General features: G+C 54.2%; 6 protein-coding genes across 6 annotated transcripts; 3 read left to right on the top strand and 3 right to left on the bottom strand.

Annotated features, from left to right (window-relative positions):
* The first annotated feature begins 197 nt into the window (after window positions 1-197).
* Window positions 198-4,684, top strand: HER10_EVM0010895 (WD domain-containing protein). The gene is made up of 4 exons (XM_035480340.1): window positions 198-785; window positions 836-1,863; window positions 1,917-3,654; window positions 3,734-4,684. The coding sequence occupies exons 1-4, from the start codon at window positions 417-419 to the stop codon at window positions 4,580-4,582; spliced, it is 3,984 nt and encodes a 1,327-aa protein (XP_035326341.1). The 5' UTR covers window positions 198-416; the 3' UTR covers window positions 4,583-4,684.
* A 320-nt stretch (window positions 4,685-5,004) lies between these two features.
* Window positions 5,005-5,872, top strand: HER10_EVM0003467 (uncharacterized protein; the record flags this gene model as incomplete). Its single annotated transcript, XM_035473142.1, has 2 exons — window positions 5,005-5,154; window positions 5,245-5,872. The coding sequence occupies exons 1-2, from the start codon at window positions 5,072-5,074 to the stop codon at window positions 5,870-5,872; spliced, it is 711 nt and encodes a 236-aa protein (XP_035326120.1). The 5' UTR covers window positions 5,005-5,071.
* Window positions 5,873-7,681: 1,809 nt separating this feature from the next.
* On the bottom strand, window positions 7,682-8,293 carry HER10_EVM0004617 (uncharacterized protein; the record flags this gene model as incomplete). Its single annotated transcript, XM_035474253.1, has 3 exons — window positions 7,682-7,998; window positions 8,060-8,182; window positions 8,203-8,293. The coding sequence occupies 3 exons, from the start codon at window positions 8,291-8,293 to the stop codon at window positions 7,682-7,684; spliced, it is 531 nt and encodes a 176-aa protein (XP_035326155.1).
* Window positions 8,294-11,665: 3,372 nt separating this feature from the next.
* Window positions 11,666-14,782, bottom strand: HER10_EVM0009199 (uncharacterized protein). Its single transcript, XM_035483088.1, has 2 exons — window positions 12,396-14,782; window positions 11,666-12,339 (listed from the first exon to the last, which is right to left on the bottom strand). Exons 1-2 carry the CDS (start codon window positions 13,828-13,830, stop codon window positions 11,750-11,752), a joined length of 2,025 nt encoding a protein of 674 aa, XP_035326287.1. The 5' UTR covers window positions 13,831-14,782; the 3' UTR covers window positions 11,666-11,749.
* Window positions 14,783-15,596: 814 nt separating this feature from the next.
* Window positions 15,597-17,486, top strand: HER10_EVM0004971 (PET112 family protein; the record flags this gene model as incomplete). Its single annotated transcript, XM_035474597.1, has 1 exon — window positions 15,597-17,486. The coding sequence occupies one exon, from the start codon at window positions 15,597-15,599 to the stop codon at window positions 17,484-17,486; it is 1,890 nt and encodes a 629-aa protein (XP_035326166.1).
* A 176-nt stretch (window positions 17,487-17,662) lies between these two features.
* HER10_EVM0004264 (DnaJ domain-containing protein) lies at window positions 17,663-18,622 on the bottom strand (the record flags this gene model as incomplete). Its single annotated transcript, XM_035473914.1, has 1 exon — window positions 17,663-18,622. One exon carries the CDS (start codon window positions 18,620-18,622, stop codon window positions 17,663-17,665), a length of 960 nt encoding a protein of 319 aa, XP_035326145.1.
* Window positions 18,623-19,192: the final 570 nt, after the last annotated feature.

The raw sequence follows: 19,192 nt of genomic DNA, 5'->3' as shown, positions 1-19,192 counted from the left end.
ACAAGCTCTCGCTGTGCCTCAGGCGCAAGTGCACCGCATCGCATTTCTTTCCAGGGTACCTTACCGGTAGGTGCTGCTGAGTACCTAGGCGCCATTGGAAGCTGCCATCGTAGCTCTTCGGTACGTACCGAGCACGCCTCGTGACGTAGCGGACTTGCGCGACAACTCATTCGAAGAGCAGCTAAGCTTCCTCTAAACCTCAACAGACCGCGACGCACCCCCAAGGAGCTCGTCGAACCCGATCCGAAGCTCAGGGTAGCTCCGTTCCTTGCCTCAGATTCCTCCATTGCAGTCTTTCTCTTCGCTAGGCCAAGCTATTGCCTCATAATCTCCGCCTAGGCCCGCCGACTTTCTGGTACTCCATCGACCAACGACAATGCCAATGCGAGCCTCGAGTTGACGGTACACCCAGCACAATGACGGACGCTTCCGATCCCGATCGCGATGGTCTTACCGCTGCGCAGAAAGGCAAAGGGCCTGAGACGGCCGAGGCTGTGACTGCGCCGGAGGAATTGGCCGCGACCAAGTCTGAGAAAGAGTCGACGAAGGATGGTGATGGCACGGACAACAAGGAGGAGGAAGAGGAGGATGAGGAAGACAATGACGAGGACGACGAGGACGATGATGACGACGAAGAAGACGACGACGACGACGATGAAGATGACGACGATGAAGACGATGACGAGGAGCCCCGGCTGAAATATGCCAGGCTCACTCAACACCTGGGTCCCATTTACCGCAATGGGGATGCGACCAGCGCGTTCCTCGTCGCGGGTGATAAGATGGTAAGGCTGCCTGTCGAGTGCATTTCTATGAGTCAACTGACCATGACTAGATCATAGGAACGCATAACGGCAACATCCATGTCATCCAACTGCCCATGTTCCAATCTCTCCGCGTATATCATGCCCATACCGCTTCCATCACCAGCATCTCCATATCCCCAAACCCACCCCCCTTGCCGACAGCAAGGTCAGAAGCAGTACAAAGACTCGCTCAAGAAGCTGCTGAAAGTGTCGCAAAACAACGACCACCTTCTCGACAGTCGGGCAATTCCCCCGCCGCCGCCTCGAGAAGGCCTAAGGATCCTTCTCCCGTCTCCAACACGCCCTCTAATAACGTCCACATCGCTACATCGTCCATGGACGGCAACGTCTGCGTCTTTTCCCTCGTAGATACAAAAGATGTTCAGTTGCGGAACTTTGCGCGACCTGTGCAGGCCGTCTCACTCTCCCCCGATTACAAGAATGACCGGACATACCTTTCGGGTGGGCTCGCTGGGCAACTTATCCTAACGACCGGAGGCCAGCCAGGCCGTAGCACCTCGACGACCGTCGGAACCGCAGCTGCCACCGCTTCTGGCTGGCTTGGTAGCATGGGCTTGGGTACCAACACAGGCAAGGACACGATTCTGCACTCTGGCGAAGGCACAATCAATAATATCAAGTGGTCACTGTCCGGGAAGTACGTAGTCTGGCTGAACGAGCATGGCGTGAAGATTATGCGGTCAAAGTTGCACCTGGAGAGTGCCGACGCGGACGACGCCTGGAAACGCATCGGCCACGTAGATCGCCCTCAAACAGATGAGTGGGAGACCATGGCAAGCGTCTGGAAAGGACGCGTCGAATGGATCGACGAGCAAGCTGTCGAGACTGAAGACGGGGAGGCCGGGCGCAAAGACGTTGGCTCAACGCTGGCACCCGAAAGCTCGACGCAACATGGAACCTCAAGTACCAAGAAGATCGAGAGGCTACTGGTTGGCTGGGGAGGCACAATCTGGATCATCCACGTCCACCCCGGCAGTGTTGGTACTGGTAAGCGAGCTAGTGAAAAGTCGATTGGACGTGCCGAAATCGCCAAACAGTGAGTATACCCTCCCAGCACGTTGGGGCGATTGGTAGCTAATATCCTCGTAGCCTTCGTATGGATTGCATCATTTCTGGAATTTCGTTATATACCCAAAATCTTCTCCTTGTACTAGCATATGTATTACCGGACGACGACGAAGACGATGATGATGAAAAGGCCGGCAAGGGTCACAAATCGAAACTGTCAACAACGTCGGCGAGTAGCGAGCCATCTGGCGGAATACGACGCCGCCAGAACAATTTACCGCCGGAACTCCGATTGATCGACCTGAGCTCGCAAGCCGAAGTCGACAAAGATGGCCTTAGTGTAAGCAGATATGAGAGGCTGTCATCGGGCGACTACCATCTCGGCGTTCTCCCTGCACAGAACGCAGCCTCGGCGGTTGCTTCATCCAAGGGAGCCCTGGAAGCAATCACTGGATTTGGCTCAGATATGTGGAATGCCGCCATCAACCCCAGGACACTATTTAGCTCTGGTGCAAGTATCAGGAGTGGACACAGCGGAGACGGTGTCTCTAGCACGCAGGTCCCGAGCTCAGTCAGTGGCGCCCGGAGATCAGGAACACCTACAGTCCATCCCAACCTCATTAAGCCAGGAGTAAAGATCTTCATCCACAGCCCGTTCGATTTCATTCTCGGAACGAAGAGAGACCTTGGCGACCACTTGGGCTGGCTGCTGGAGCACCAAGACTATCAGAAAGCATGGGAATTGCTTGACGAGCACCCCGAGATCATGGCTGCACCTCCAGAGAACCTTCATGAGCTCGTTCCAACAACGCCAGACAGAAAGCAAAGCAGCCAAGAGGACTTTGACGATGCCTCATCCGTCATGGGGTCTACAGGGCTAGCAAGACAGCCTAATTCCTCGGCGCAGAGGGAGAAGAGACGCATTGGCGAGCTCTGGATTCGGGAGTTGATTGAGGCAGGTAGCTGGGCTGAAGCCGGTAAGGTGTGCAGCAGAGTCCTTGGCTCCCCCGACAGATGGGAAAAATGGGTCTGGACATTTGCGGGAGCCGACAAGTTCGACGAGATCACGGACTACATTCCTTCTGAGCCGATGTACCCGCCGATCCCAGGCACAATCTACGAAGTCGTCTTGAATCACTACATTCAGGCAGACAAGCTGAGATTCAGAGAACTGCTAGACCGCTGGCCGACTGACCTCTTTGACATCAAGACCGTCACCACAGCCTTGGATAACCAGCTCAAGTACCGCGATGTACGAGAGGACAGCGTCGAGGGGGGTGAGAAGGGTCGCGACTGGAAGATTGTGATGGAGTCATTGGCACGCTTACACGAGGCAAATGGACGCTTCAGGGAATCGCTCAAATGTCACATCAAGTTACAAGACGCGGATTCTGCTTTCCGCTTGATCCGCGACAACCATCTCGCCGAAGCAGTGACTGACGACATTCCCGGATTCATCGGATTGCGGGTGCCGAATAAAAAGCTCGCAACCATGGGACCAGACGAACTCGAAGCTGCTACCTCGGAGGCCATCACTCTCCTCGTTGACGAAGCACAGCATGGTCTCGTCAAGCCTTCTGTGGTTGTATCGCAGCTTGAAGAGAAGGAACTCAACCTATATCTCTTCTTCTACCTGCGCGGTTTGTACAAGGGCGAGGGAATAGAGGAGCATTCCGGGGAGACTCGCGACAGGCTGCTGATGGACAGCCAATCCCAAGTTAACGAATTTGCGGACATGGCTGTTCAACTGTTTGCCAAGTACGATCGGGACCTTTTGATGAGCTTTTTGAAGTCCTCGACCTCGTACAAATTCGAGAAGGTGAGTAACATATTGTCTCCAATATTGCTGGCAATGCTCTGGCATGAGCGAGACCTAGTTTGCAAACTAACAACTGCAGGCTGTCCAAGAGTGCGAAAAGTACAGGTACGACGACGAGCTAGTACATTTGTACTCCAAGACAGGCGAGATGAAACGAGCGCTCTATCTCATCATTGATCGACTGAAGGATGTCAAGAAGGCCATCGATTTTGCGAAGCAACAAGACGACCCTGATCTCTGGGACGATTTGTTGAACTATAGCATGGACAAGCCGAGCTTTATCCGCGGCCTTCTCGAAGAAGTCGGAACGGCCATCAATCCCATCAAGCTCGTGAGGCGCATTCCTGAAGGACTCGAAATCGAAGGCTTGCGAGAGGGCTTAAAACACATCATGAAGGAACACGAGATTCAATACAGTATCAGCTCGGGTGTTGCGCGGGTACTTCGAAGCGAGGTCGCCGCCGCACAAAATGACCTGCGCAGTGGGCAGCGGAAGGGAATCAAGTTTGAAGTCGTCGTTCAATCAACGGATCATGTCGACGTCAAGGTCAGAGACGTCGTGCATCCGCCGGTCAGTGCGGAGGAAGTGGAAGAGAGCTTCTTCAAAGCACCAAAGGCGGTGGATCAGCCCGGCCACACGCATCAGCCGCCGAAGCCTGGCCACTGCGCCCAGTGCCACGAGTCTTTCACAGAGTACGAGATGGAAACCTTGGTTGGATTTGCTTGCGGGCACGTCTTCCACCAGTCACATCTCATGGAGATGCTTTACCCTGGCAAGAGACAAGAGGCCGACTTTGGGCTGGCTAGTGAGGAGTCGATCAGAAGCGGGTATCGCGTTGGCTCAAAGGTTACGCATGCGCGCTTGCTCAAGGACCGAGTGAGGGAGGGTTGTCCAGTCTGTACCCACGGGACGGAAGTACCAGTGTAAGGGAGGTTGTGATATCCAGTGACGAAATGCATACGGCGGCACAGCCATCTTTTGATTTTCAGCCTTGCTTATTCTGTACTATACTATTCGCGTGATTCGCCCACGTACATTCTAGAATTTAATGCCTATCCTGAGCTCCAATGTGTCCATCATCGGTCCCACTTAGCATTGAACACCGGTCTTTTGCTTCTTCTGCTAACGTGTCGATTGTTGAGAATTGTAACTGATGATAGACCGTCAAGATAGTTTGGATGCGGATAGTAACTACCTATAATGTTCGCATAGATGGTCACTGCGCTGTGTCGATTGGCGCACTCTAAGAAGCACGGGCCGGGCGGCAGGTCACCTCACTCTCCCCAACCCCCACACACGGTACAAGGTACCCCACGCCCACGTTTCCCCCCTGGGTGGCGCGAACGACATGTCACTCCTTCAACCTCGGCCTAGAAGTGTGTCGCGGTCAACCTCTCCTCATCCTTTCCCCAACTCATGCATTCTGCGACGTATGCAACGGGGAAACGATATGGCGTCTTGGGATACCTACCGGAGCCGGGCTCAAGGGAGGCTGAGCTGTGAGTGTTTACCCTGCACCGTCTTTTGCTACGCCTGCCCCCGGGACAATGCCAATTGGGAGTTCTGCTAACTGGGCGGTCATGCTACAGATGGGAGCTGAACCGAACACAATCTCCTTTCCTGCGCCTCCCGCCAGAGATACGCAACAAGATATACCGGCTTCTCCTATCCAATATGGGCATTCATGTTCTCCATGACCCCAAAACGGGATCCTTCCACTGCCTTGCCCTCCGACCCGGCGCGAACCCCTGGACTTCCGTCCCCGCGACTACTACTACATCCCCCGCGAGGCAGATAGTAGAACCAGAAAGAGGAGATACCACCCCCAAGACCAGCACCAAAAAGAAGAGGTCTTCACGACAGCAGGCCGCGGTGCTGGGACGGGGGCTGACGCTGCTGGTGCTGGTCTGTAGACAGCTCTACCACGAGACGGAGCTGATTCCGTACCGCGAGAACGCGTGGAGCTGGGCTACGCCGGGGTTGATGGAGCGGTATCTGCTCACGGAGCGGCGGATGGGGTTCGCGCAGAGGAGGGTGCTGAGGGAGGTTTGCGTTCGGGGGGTTGCGGGGTTTGGGAATTGTAGTCGGAGGGTTAGGGGGGTTTTGGGCGGGTTGGAGGTTGTTTGGTTTTGGCAGGGGAAGGGAGGGCTTGGGGGTTGGGTGTGTGAGGTTGTTGAGAGGGGGAAGGTTGAGGTTGGGGTTGGGAAGCCGAATTGAGGGGTCTTGAGGGGGTTTGTGAGGTTTGTGATGGGTCGAGGGATTGGATATGGAGGAGGGCATCGCGGGATTGTTTTCTGTGGCGTCTACGAGATATGAGGTATGAGGCTGATGTTACTGGGCCTAGGGAAAGGCATGAGATATTGATGGTATAGGCTGTAGACTACGGTGGTATCCCCACGAAAACAAGGTGTTTCTGGATTTTTGGGGCAATATTTAACCCTTCATACCTCCTAAGTCCGTCGATGAGCGACAACAATCGATGTTACCATCTCCATGAGGCCTGACTTTGTCCTTCTTGACACTCGCTATCTACAGTATATACAGAGGTGAGAAAATCTCAGCCTCGCAGCACAATTGGACGCAACTAGAACAAACAAGAACCTTCCGGGGTAAGTTCGGCCACTTCCGGAGCTTGAGGCCGGCGGTGCACCGAAGTTTCCGGGGCTCTCGGCCCCGTGAATCCACACCGGGACAACCACCGCTGAACAACACACCAAAGTCAGCACACCACACGGGAACCCATCGCCGTAGAAACGAAAGAATTTTCACATGGAGGAGAAGTGGAAGGAGCGAGATTGTGGTGGGTGGTTCCAGCTGTTTTGGGAGAATTGAATGGAGGGCGGAAGAGGGGCTTCTTTGGTGTGTTTGGTGTCCTTTGAGGGAGTTCTGGTAGTGTTGTGAGGCCGCGATGCCGCGATGGGAGATGACTGTAGGTACGAGAAGCAGGGAATTCTAGCTTCCGTTCATTTGATTCGTAAAGCGACTGTATAGTTGTGACGATGTTGATTGCGATTGTAGCCGCCGCGGTCCCGCCAGCGCCGGAGCGATATTCCAGTGTTTGGTTCCATGTGATGAGAATAGCAGCAGCTTCGATGGGCGTCCAAACAAGGGCTTCGTCTTTGGTATTTCCCGAGCCAACCACTGTCTTTGGACTTTCGCGATGGCTTCGGAATATTATAGAGGACGCTCGAGCGCCGTATTGTTGATCTATGGAGGAGCAGATAGACGGATTGCTTCGTTCGCAGAATAGATGCCCTGGAATCGTGATATTTTGGTATGCGAGTCTAGCCTCAGTGTCGCGATGGCTCCGGCGGTTTTCGATTACGCTGACGTCTTGTAATACTCGTCACTGAACGTCTATAAAGCAGATTGCTTCGTCAGTAGAACCGAGGCCTTGGAATGGTGATACTCTTGCTTCTGTGTACAACCTTCATGCCGCGAATTTCGCCACGAAGCGCGTCGTCTCTGTCGACCTCAAAACACCATGACGAGAGTCTCTTGGGCGGTACACCATACGTACTGCTGGAGCGAACTACAATCGTCTTGCGCGAATACTGCTGAATGACGGTGATGTCGCTTACGAATATCAACTGCAATTCCAGTAGCGCGGCACATCGTAGCGGCGGTGTGACGGCATCATCTCTCACTTCATGGAAAACACCAAAACAAGGCTCAAACTGACATCGCGAACGGTCCTGGCTGGCCACAATTGCGTCACACATCATGGGATTAAACATCTCACTAGCAAGGCATAGTCACACTGAAGAGGATAGTCACAGAATGAGGAACCAGAGAGAGAATCTTGTGACGAGGTAATGTCAATTTTCTGTAATGAGGCCTTTGACTCAAATGCTACTTGTATGCATCCGAATCCTGTATGCCTATGAAGAACCTGAAACCCGTAATCCTTGATGAAGTTCCAATTCCTTAGCTCAATGGCTCAAACCAATTCCCTAGTCCATCCATTCCCTTTAGGCCATTCCAAGTGAGGAACTGCCAAAGATTGCATATCTAGACTTGATTTCCTTAAAGGAAATACATGATGATTGCACCAGCGATGGCGCAGAAGACCATGATCTCAGTCTGAGAAGCCTCAGACGAGGCAGTGGGAGTGGCGACAGTCTGGGTGCCAGTGCTAGTCATGGAGACCGAGGTGGAGGTCTCCTTGATCTCGGAGGAGGTGCTAGTCTTCTTGGTGGAAGAGGACGAAGCAGACTCCAAGATGGAGGTGGTGGTGCCAGCGGTCTCAGTGATCATCGGCTGAGAAGCACTGAGAGTCTGAGTGACCTCGATGGCGGAGCACATCTGGGTGGTCACAAGGGCGCAGACCTCAGAAGTAAGGACTGGGAAAATCAACGCGTTAGGAAAATGCGCTTCCAAAGGAGAAACGAGACTGAAACTTACCAGTGACAGCCGGGTAGGCAGTCTCGGTGGGATGACCCATGCCAGGCTCATCGAGGAACGTAGTGAGCTCGTACGAACCAGTCTCTGGATTTGTGTGAGCTTTGACAACGCGCTTCGCGAATGCTTGAGAAAGGGAAACTTACCGGTAGCGCCATCAGGCTGGACCATGACGGTCATAGTAGGGCCAGTGCCCAAGTAGAAGGTGTAGCCCTTGGCGATGGTAGAGGCGCGCATGTTTGCGGTTGATTGAGTTGGAAGGGAGTATGTGGTATGGATAGTGTGTATGGGATACAAGGTGCAAAAGTGCGGTTGCTTGTGGGCAAAAGTGTGTGACGGATTTGCGAAGTTGAAGAGTGGGTGAGAGGAAAGGAAAGTTTGGGATTTGGGGGGGAGAGAGAAGATCTTTTTGTAGAGGGCAGCAGGAGGGCAAAGGCGACGGGATCACTCAGGGCTGGGTGGGTGGTTGAACCACCCTTTTCGATACCTTAGGCCGTGTCAACAATGAGGCTGTTGAAGAGGAGGTTCGTGATAGTTGGAGGTACGTACGTACCCCTGGATCAACTGGTGATTGGCCGATTGGGGTGGTTTGCGGGTTGAACATCTTATTCTGAAGGCGAGAGCTATGGACGGGGATCAAAAAGAGAAAAAGGGTGCTGCGGAATTTTCTCATTGGTCGATTTAATGGTTTAAATCACTGATTTGTTGCAAAAGAGCGGATTTGAGTGAGACTGGAGGCGGGTAGATCACGGATGAGGCGAGAGCCGCGGGATACAGAAGTTCACAAACAAGGCGAGAGCCAGGGCATGCAGAATTTCACCAAAGAGGCGAGAGCCAGCGGGTAGAAATCAAAACAGTCGAGAGCAGACGGCCCAGAACACATGCCCATGGAACTGATGATAAGAATCAGGGAGCCTTTGGAAAAGGAGGGCACAGTAGTCAGGTAGTTCACAAATAAGGCGAGAGCCAGGGGGCCATAGGTAATCTCAAAGGGCGAGAGCAGACGACCTGGGCCACATGCCTGAAGTTGTTAATCTGTATAGTTTGCTTCAGAGGTTGGTAAAGTTGATTGCAAAGAAGGCGAGAGCAGACGAGTGAGAGTAAGACTCCTTGTGTATGGAAATGTTGACGGAGTTAATCAAGAAGAGGGGACAACGGCTCACAAACAAGGAGGTAGCTGGCTGTTTGAGTTCAGACTCAAAGGGGGAGAAAGCATAAGGTGTGGACTACATGGACATCGTAATGAGGATTTAGATGGCTTGCTTGAGTGAGGCAAGATATGGGAAAGGCAAATCACACATCAGGCCAGAAAAGGAGGCCAGAGGGGAATTCTTCACAAGAAGCGAGAGAAGGCAACTTGAGCTCCATGGTGAGAGAATTGCCCATAAGGATAGCTTTCTTGGATGGTTTATGAAGCGGGAATGACAGCTGACAATGAGGCGAGACCAAAGGACTTGGGGAGGCAAAGGCTTCCCAAAAATGAGATTGGGTAAACTCGCTCTCGCCTTTTTGAAACGGGCACGGCAGCTCACAAAATAGGCGAGAACTAAGGAGAGTAGAGACGGACTTCAAGAGGCGAGAGTAGATCACACTTGTCCAAACCTTCATAAGGGATAAATTTGCTTCAGTTAATTGAGAATGGGCAAGGCAGATCATGAGAAGGGCTGGAGCTGGAATTTGGGTGATAGAGGAGTGATAGACGAAAGCAGGAGGAAATGATGACAGCAGGCGGAAAGGGCGAGGGCAGACAGTTATGGGATGGACGGACCACTTCTCTTTCTGAGAAAAGAAAAAAAAGGAGAGAGCAGAAGATAGCAGTGGCTGTTTTGGGTGTGAGAGCATTCGGTGAATTTTCCAGATTACTGATCTGAGTACTTTCCAATGGAGGCAAAAGGTGACGAAAAGGATGGAAAATTCAGGCTTCCTGGGCCTGTATTGTAGCTGGTATCTAGTAGGGAGAGAAGAACTCCTCTGATGATTATTTCTCTCTATTGACTGACGTGTTGTTTGGACGAATTTCAGATACAGGCTTGTTTGGACGAAATACTTCGTCGGATGCTCAGTCAAATATCATTCATGTGAGAAAGAGACATTGAATCAGACGAAATAGAGCAAATGAGACTGATGAGAGTCGCGCAAATACATATTTTTCAAAGAGGTTTGAATATAGAAATGTGATGGAGATAGACAAGACTTTGGTTGCGTTCGCACCAGCTGATCAGGAACAAGGTATTATAGTGGATCAAGTCGTGAGGAAAGCCTTTGCGGTAGTGTGCAATGTTTCCAAGGGACCGTTGTCAGGCCGATGGCGGGTTTTGCACATATGAAAGTATTGGTATAAGTGCAGCTATCAGCTAGGCGTGGACGAGATCATCAGACAAGGTAGATCAAAAGGCCCCCCTTCAGCGCCGACAACTCAAATTCAGCGCAGGAAACTCTAGAAGAGTGCGGAAGCATCTGGAGATTCAAAGAAGCCATTGGTGATATTTGCAAGCTTGATGAGGCGTCATTGTCGTAATGAATTGAGGATGCGGCGCATTTTCAGTCTTAGGGCAAGACAAGGTCGCGATCCACAGTTTGTTTTAATACAACTATGGAGTGGGATACTGTATGGCAAGTGGAAAATATTTGACGGTATCATCCTAATGTCTGTGGTACGAATGCAAGAGGAGTTCCTCAAATTGAAAATGAACAAAGTGGCAATATGCGAGAAAATAAAGGTGTGCCTTAGCAGAACGGCGTACTGCTCGAATATTATTGTGGCTGGCAAGCTGGTCAACAAGGCTGAAATGGCAGGCTGAGGAATGATTCGTCTCATCAACGCCTTTAGCTTTGGAATTCGTGCTTGAAATCGTCGGCAGCTGTACTGATTCCTCACTGCTCCGATTATCTGGGGTAAAGGGCACAGGAGATAGGCAAATGAATAGTCAAAGTGATTGGGGCAGTTGAAAATCGAATCTAGACACGCTTCAATAAACTTCAAGATATTCCATAAGACAAGCACCGATTTATGAGTTTGACTCTCCTAAACTTGACGGAGAATGCGAACAAGACGAAACAGCCATGCTCTCACAGGCTTCCTACAAGCTTCACGAAACGTCATCATTCAAGAGTTCTTAATGTCCATTGCGTCATTGGTTATAGCCCTCAGTGCTACGCAGCGACTCCGTATACGAGCAATATCAAGTAAGAGCATGCGAGAAAGCCAGACGAAAGTATGTCTACGAGAGTATCTCCGGAGGCACGGAAATTGAAGAGACTTCGTGGGATCTACTGGGGTCTTTAAGCAATTCGTATGAGATAGTAATGCAAGTGATATGAACTGACGCGAGACGAAGGTGGAACGTCTAGCTCGGTAACATTCATTTTCACAGTGAGATGATTATGAGGAGAAAATGCGAAGGGTTTCTTGAGTACGAAAGACGACGGCAGCACCGGCGACTCAAGATATCTCGCTGCTTCGACAGCAGGAACAAATGCCACATTGGCGTTGTAGATATTCATAGACCGAAAGTCGTGTGACGAGTAGAGTGACATGAGAGAACACAGTGAAGCCACTCAAAACACACATGAACAAGGTCTGGAAGCAAAGACATAAGTGAGGAAGGGGTATCATTCATCATTAAATCATCATCTACCGCAAATTCCATCAAACCCATCAAATCATTAAACACCGACGCACTCCTTCATATCTTAGCCAAAGATCCCAGCAACAACAGCCATAACACCAACATAAACCCCAGAAGCCAACACCCCCTCCGTAGCAGCCACCCTCGCAGGACGATCCGCCCCGAGACTACTAAACAACCCCGCCTGCGCCACACCAGCAGCAACGCCAACAGCAACAAGCAACACAACAGCCATACGCCCCACGAACCCCGGGATTACCGCAAACGCGAGGATCGGCAGCAAGAACGCGGCAGCAAAGGCGATGGCGAGGGTGGGAAGGTACCCCGTCAAAGCCGAGATCAGCAGGCGACGGACACGCTCCGCCCTATCTGCGCTTTGACTTTCTGGAGTCAGCAGGGTGGAGAGGGAGGGCATTCTTGCGTGGCGCGGTTGAGGGGTGCGGAGGTCGTCGCTCGAGAAGCTGGAGTCTGAGGCGGAGGAGGATGGAGAGGTTGGGCGGGCGAGGGAGACGAGGTCGTCTGCGGGATCGAGGAAGCGTGTTTCGATTTCGACTATGGGGTTGTGGTTTGCGAGGTAGGCGCGGTAGAAGTCTACGTCTTGGGGGTCTGGGTTGGGGAGGTGCTGTGTCTCTCTGAAGGATGAGAGGACGTGGTCTAAGACGTGTCAGAGGGAGGGAAAAATTGTGAGATTGACATGAGGGGTGGCTTACTGTATTGGCTGAGCTTGTAGCCGACTTTGCCTAGGATATCCGTCTTGTGCCACTGCAGCTCGCCCGCGGTGAGGGAGTCCTGCCGCCTCGAGGCCGGCAGGAAGCAATTCTGCATCCGCCGGGTCTGCGTGTCTGCCGTGTCGAGGCGGTGGAGCTGCTCCTCCAGCTCGGCGAGCTCGTCCTGCAGGTGAAGCAGCAGGCGGTGATTGAGAGCCTCGAAGCGCCGGTAGATGGGCTTTATGCTTGACCTCTCTGTGTCGTCGCCGGCGCAGAGCTTGGAAGCGATCAGCTCGTACCCCGTGAGCGGGAGCTTCTCTGCCCTGGGTAGGTGCTTCGGGTGGCCGTGATGCGTGCCGGGGAGACGGGGCTGGAGAGCGTTGGGCGGGAGGTGAGGCAGGTTTGCGGTCCCGCGCGGCATCTCGGGGGTGCCGTAGTGGCGGTAGTCGCGCTGCCGTTGGCCGTGTCCGTGACTGGGGGGCATGGGGACCTCAAACTTGCCCGGCATGGAGGGGGAGTCGCCGTAGATGCTGTGATCTGGGCTGCTGCTCCTGTCGGTCTCGTGGTCGCCGGTGCCCATCTCGGAGAAGACATCGCTCTGGAAGCTGCTTGAGGCCGTCGAGGTTGTGCTCCGCGTCGAGGGCGACTGGTAGCTTGCGGCGGCGGGGTCGGGCATCCTCCAGTAGGACGACTGCTCGACTGAGCGCTGGATGGCTTCTGGAGTTATGTTGGGCGAGTCTGGTTCGAGGTAGCTCAAGACGTTTGATGAGGAGAGCTGCTGTTGGGTCTTTGGTGAGCGGCTTTGGCGACGAGTTTTGAGGTATGACTTGTCGTGGGCTCGCGACTTTTCACTTCCTCTGCGCCTGGGCCACGATGCTTGGGTGATGGTTGAGCCGCTGCCGCTGGAGCTGCCGGAGCCGTGAGTTCTCTCAGTGAGAGCTGTGAAGCTGGTGAGGGTGGACTCTGTAGGTGATGCTGGGCGGACTGGTGCTTCCTCGTCCTGTTCTTTCTCGGCAGGGACCACCGTCTCATCTGAGGAAGATTCTTGGTCCGTGGTAGCAATGAGTTGATCGGAGACAGATCGCGCGGGCTCCATGCCAAAGATACGACGTCGCGTCGGCGAGGCTGGGTTGGGGGCGGGCATGGACGAATGCCTCCGGACAGTTGCGCTTCTGGGGCGCGATCGCGGGAGTCCAACTGGCGTTGACGTGTCATCGGCCGGCATGTGATGGTCTGGATAATCTCCAGGCGCAACAGTCTTATCGCTGGCGGCCTGCGTGAACGGCGACGAGGGGGCCGGCGCCGGGACGGCGTCGACGACGCGCATGAGCTCGTCGACCGGGTCCGAGGCTAGCCACCCTTGATCTGTGGTGTGGCAGTCGTCCATGGTGGTGACAGGGACATCGGCCACCGAAGGAGGGTGATAAGTCGTGGACATTCTGGTGTTTTGAGTGTACGGCCTGAATCGAGTGATGGACGTCGGGATCAGGAGTTGGGCGAGTCTCTCCCTTGATTTAAGCTTAAAGGGGCGCCGAACCGAAGTTGGGGTGTCCCTCGCGGTCGAGTAGCTCGATCGCTCGAGTAGGTATAACAATGTACGGATATTCGAACTGACACGAGCTGGAATGTGGCCCGTTGTATGGCGAAGGATGTCTCAGATTAGTAGATCTAGGGCTACTGCGAGTCGCACACGAGGTCGCGGTAGCTTAATACACATTACTAGAAGGTCGCATTGGTTGGCAGTGAAGATGAGAAGCGCACAAGAGAGTGTCGGGCTCCAGCAGAAGACGAAAATAAAGGAGAGTTGAAGAATAGGTGTGCCCTCAAACTCTTGCTCAGAAGTTTGGGAGGGACGGGATCGGGCTGGGGAACTCCCGGGATGATCAGTTCAGATTCTGGGGAACGGCTTCAGGATGACAGCGGCAGAGGCTGTGGTAGCATCGCGGTGAGGGTAGCGGGCATCGAGTTTGTGTGAGTGGCGTAGCGTGGCGACTGGTATCTGAACGGTCATTTCCCTAAGAGCAGAATGGGAGGGAGGGAGAGCGGTTGGTGGGATGGAAATTTCATCGTTGGAGGGACTGCTTCAGCTTCTCAATAAGGGGGTAAGGGAGAACGGGAGGCAAGGAAAGGAAACGCAAGAAAACGTGGAAGAGCAGCGCCGTGTGATCGGGTGAAGAGTGTGTCAGCCGTTGACGGATTTGTTTCAGATGACCAGGAAGACTGGACCAGCGAGCTCCAACTTCTGAGGTGTGTGTGTGACGGACGGGCACCGGCGTTGGGCTGAGCTGAAAGATGGATGTGGTGGCATGTGGTGGTATTCGTGTGGTGGGCTTGAAGTTGTGGCACTCCGTATTGACTGAACCTTGTTGCAGTTGAGATGCGATTAGATCGAAATATGTCAAAGGCAGAATACCTAAGGTAACTTGGAGCAACTTCTAACGTAGAAAATACCCTGGTGATATAGAAGTACCAAGGTAGACAGGAGACACGGAAATGGAAGCGTAAACGGCGACCCAAACGTTCCATCCCAGTGACGTGGGACGTTCCCACAACGGACAGGCAAACGTTAGCTGCATGGCGGCATGGCTTGCCTGCGTGTCACTCACTCCACTGATTTCCAGCGCATGTGCGCCATTCTTGCCTTGCCCTAGGGGATGCAATGCACCATTATGTCAGCACCCGGGCCTGAGAACCTGGCACTTCCGTTGCGGGACGGATCCGAAGAGGCCCGGAAGCCATGCGGCCCGAAAAATAAAGGTACGTATCTCTGGGAGCTTCCATTCCATTTTTGATGCGACGAGAGCTTCCAGGTTCTCTTGAAGCTATCGCAAGCTATCCCAAAGAGCATTCTGGGAGGCACCTACAATCAGACCACCAACTGAGCTGCACAGAATTCAAACGCAAACCTACAATGGTCGCATAGTGGCGAACTGCAACAAGTCTGAACCTCCTGCCCGCCCAAGCCTACCCCTCCAATCACGCCCATCCAGAGAAGCTTCGTAGCCACTGGTCGACCGACACGAGTCCTGCGTGGAGGAGGGTGTACAACATACGCGCCAAGCAATTCGATTTTTATACTTCCAGTCTTCTTGAAATCTCGGCCGCCCAATCCAACGAGAGCGCAAAGCTCGCAGGCCCCGAACAGACCCGCAAAGACTGTCCCTATCACCGATTGTACCTCGAGACAAGAGTCACCTCCCCGAAATGGCACGCATACCGACACGCGAGCTGGCCCGCTACCTCTTCAACGGCCAACTCTCCCGCCAAGGCTGCTTGGCCTCGACCCGACGGCCATACACCCGCCTACCGGCCCGTTCCGCTCTCGCCCTGCCATCGGCTCCTCGGCTTGGAGAATCGAGGGCGGCATACACTACAGCGCAAACCGCGACGGCAGCACCGCAAGAAGCGCCGCCGATACCGTTGAGAAAGAAGCTCAAGGAAGAGAAGAAGCAGCTTAAAAAGGAGACAAGAGGCCAAAAGCCAAAGGGAAGCAATCAGACAGTCGAGGGCTGGGAGTTGACTGTCGGCATTGAGATCCATGCCCAACTTAATACTGCGCGGAAGCTCTTCTCGCCGGCCGCGACGTCTTTCAATGACGACCCAAACTCCCACGTAGCGCTGTTCGATGTCGCTATGCCGGGCTCTCAGCCGAGATTCCAAAAGGAGACCCTCATACCGGCGTTGCGCGCGGCGTGTGCTCTCAACTGCGACATTCAGCCCGTCAGCCGGTTCGACAGGAAACATTACTTTTGGTGGGACCAACCGTCGGGGTACCAGATCACGCAGTACTATGAGCCCTTTGCTCGCAACGGCGAGATCAAGCTCACTGCTAGAGACGGCATCGCCGCGGAAGACGGGGAGAGCGTCACAATCGGCATTCAACAGATTCAGATGGAGCAGGATACCGCCAAGACGCTGGCGCAGCCCAACGACGTCTCCTGGCTTGACTTCAACCGCGTAGGCATGCCTCTGATTGAGATTATCACGAAGCCGGAGCTCCACCACCCTCGCACCGCCGCCGTGTTCGTCCGCAAGATCCAGATGCTGCTGAATGCTGTAGATGCTTGCGTGTCCGGGATGGAGGCGGGTGGCCTGCGTGCTGATGTGAACGTCTCGGTGCGGAGGACAGGTGATCCGAATACCCCGCTCGGTACGCGGACGGAGATCAAGAACCTGAGCACAATTAAGGCTGTTGAAGACGCCATCATCGCCGAACGCGACCGGCAGATCAAGGCGCTGGATGCGGGCGAGACGATTGCGAGCGAGACGAGAGGTTGGACTCTGGGCTCCAAGCATACTCGCCGTCTGCGAGGCAAAGAAGGCGAGGTGGACTACCGCTACATGCCGGACCCCGATCTGGGACCTCTGGTGATTGGCCAAGATCTCGTGGATCATATCAGAGCCTCCGTCAAGGAGTTACCTGACATTGAGCTGACGGAGCTGATTGAAAATTACGGCTTGACGGCCAAGGACGCCGTCTCCCTCATGTCTCTCGACGATGGCGGCAGGCTCGAGTTCTTCTACAAGGTCGTCGACGAGCTCCGAGGTCAACTGGAGAGCGCTGGCCTGGAGACCAACCTGCACGACTACGCTTCCCTCGCTGGCAACTGGATCCTCCATGAGCTGGGTCGATTGACGGCGGACAAGGCCGACCCGGAAGCCGCTCAGCGAACGTTGGCGATCTCTCCAGACGGCTCCTGCGAAGCGGTGCCGCATTCCGCGCTGGCTGGGATCCTCTTCCACCTACAGAAGCGAGATATCACAGGCAAGGTCGCCAAGGAGCTTCTGGTGGCTCAGTATCTCGGCAACCTCGACGAATTCGATACCGTCACGGACGCCATCAAAACACACGGGTTGTGGTTCAAGGAGATGACGGAAGCAGAGTACAGGCAGCTCGCAGAAGAGGCCGTCGAAGGGGAGGACAAGGTATTGAGGGAGTTCATGGACAACAAGAAGAAGTACCCTCAGGGCAAGCTCATGTACCTCGTCGGCAAGATGATGCGCATGGGCGAGACGGAGCGGATCGACCCCTCGGGCGCTGAAAAAGTAATGCGTCAGCTCATCAAGGAGCGGACGGACGCGCATCAGGGCTGATTTCTTTCTCTTTTGAGTCTCTTCTTTACCTGCCGGAGGGGAATATTTGACCCCGTGTACGTGCATCTAAGCACGCTATATTGTACAATGTATCATAACATCATAAGAACTCGATAATACGAGTGTAAGATAGCAGGGTATTTCCAGCCTCCCTTTTCCCCAGTCCCAAGAAACCTTTACTTTGTACTACTCGTTGACGCCGCCGGCCGAACGTCTAATTTACTCGGCATGAACCCAAAATTGATATTCTCCCTCTCTCTCACAAACCGCTCAATGCGCTCCTCCCGCCCCTTACCAGCCACAGCCTGGCCTTGCCGCCTAAGCGCCTCGCTGATATTGGCCTCGTGCGCATTCTTCTTCTCGAGGAACGTCGCCGTGCTATTATCCATCCTCGTCGTCTGCGCCACCGTGCCCACGGCCAACGCAGCCAGGACCAGCGCAGCAAAACTGGCGTTGGACATGTACATTGGCTTCTGCCTCTCCGCTCCGCCGTTAGCCTGCCGTTCGTGCCACCGCTCCCAGTCTTCCCAGGTCGCGTTCATAGCGGGGGAGTCGGCCCCGTTGCGCGCGTAGCCGTGGCGCCATGCCTTATCGGCGCGGCGGTAGACTTCGTTGATGTCTTCCGGTGCTGCGCCCGCCTTGCCGGGGACGTGCCAGCCGAAGCCCCAGGCGTCGTAGGCGCGGCGTTTGTCCGGGGAGCTGAGGATTTCGTTCGCGAGGACGATGAGGCGGTAGCGTTCTAGGCGGGTTGATGCGGGGAGGGAGTCGAGGGCTGTGGCGTGGTGTTTGTCTGGGTGGTATTGTTTCACGAGCTCGGCGAAGCGGGCTTTTGTGTAGGGTGCTGCTTTGTCTATTGCGAAGATGTCGTAGGGGGTGGGGTTCTTGCAGGTTGGCCATGGGGTGCTGGTGCCTTTGTGGCCTTTTGATGATTTTGCGCCATTTGGAGAGGAGTGGTTTACTGTTGCGTAGGATCGCGAGGTTGAGGGTCGCGTGCTGTGTGAGGCGGGGTGTTCGGAGGAAGACGGTCGTCGTGAGGGTGGTGACGTTATGGATGTATGGTGTGCGGGGACGGTGAAGAGGTTCAGGACGTTGTTGCTGGAGCAGATGGCGAATGCCGAGGACGTCTTGAGGATCATGGCTGCGGTTGAATAGGCAGATTAACTGGGAAAGGAATCTCAGGGAGGTTGAGGGGAGGGATCGAGGACGAGCATCTTTTGAGGTGTCGTTGTCGGGGTTTGTATCGAGAGAGCTCGGCGATGTAAGTGGCCTGGGAAGTGAGAGAGTTTGGACGCCGGTGGTTCGACTTGCACCAGCTGCTCGTCCAATTGACGCATTCGTGCTCAGTGCTCAGTGCTCAGACTCCCGGGTGGTCTTCCTCCCAGGGCAGTTACTGCAGTCTGCCAGTGGCCCAGTGCTCCTCCCCAAGCCGATCCGATAGCTCCGCTGCAGGAAACGAGTGGAGCGGGGACGGAGAGGAGAGTACGTACTGTACCTACTCCATACAGGAGAGGGATCAGACCAATCGGCTGATGGAGGGCTAGCCGGGGTGAACTCGGTAAGGGACGAATGGCACGGCGGGAGAAGCTCTCGGTGAGCTGGGTCGGGTCAATGTCACCACCCATGATCCAAGACCTACCCTGACACTTTCAGCACTTTGATCATTGTGTTGAGAGACATTGAGCATTTTAAGCTTATTCTGCATGTGA

The sequence above is a fragment of the Colletotrichum scovillei genome (assembly GCF_011075155.1).
Source record: "Colletotrichum scovillei strain TJNH1 chromosome Unknown Contig00012, whole genome shotgun sequence".
NCBI lineage: Eukaryota > Fungi > Ascomycota > Sordariomycetes > Glomerellales > Glomerellaceae > Colletotrichum > Colletotrichum scovillei.
The sequence above is the reverse complement of the archived record's forward strand: the minus strand, read 5'-3'. Positions and strand labels throughout refer to the sequence as shown.

Coding starts and splice junctions, on each gene's coding strand:
- HER10_EVM0010895 (XM_035480340.1), top strand. CDS start 417: ATGACGGACGCTTCCGATCCCGATCGCGATGGTCTTACCGCTGCGCAG. Junction 1,864..1,916: donor CGTGCCGAAATCGCCAAACA/GTGAGTATACCC, acceptor ATATCCTCGTAG/CCTTCGTATGGATTGCATCA. Junction 3,655..3,733: donor CCTCGTACAAATTCGAGAAG/GTGAGTAACATA, acceptor TAACAACTGCAG/GCTGTCCAAGAGTGCGAAAA.
- HER10_EVM0009199 (XM_035483088.1), bottom strand. CDS start 13,830: ATGTCCACGACTTATCACCCTCCTTCGGTGGCCGATGTCCCTGTCACC. Junction 12,340..12,395: donor CTACAAGCTCAGCCAATACA/GTAAGCCACCCC, acceptor GACACGTCTTAG/ACCACGTCCTCTCATCCTTC.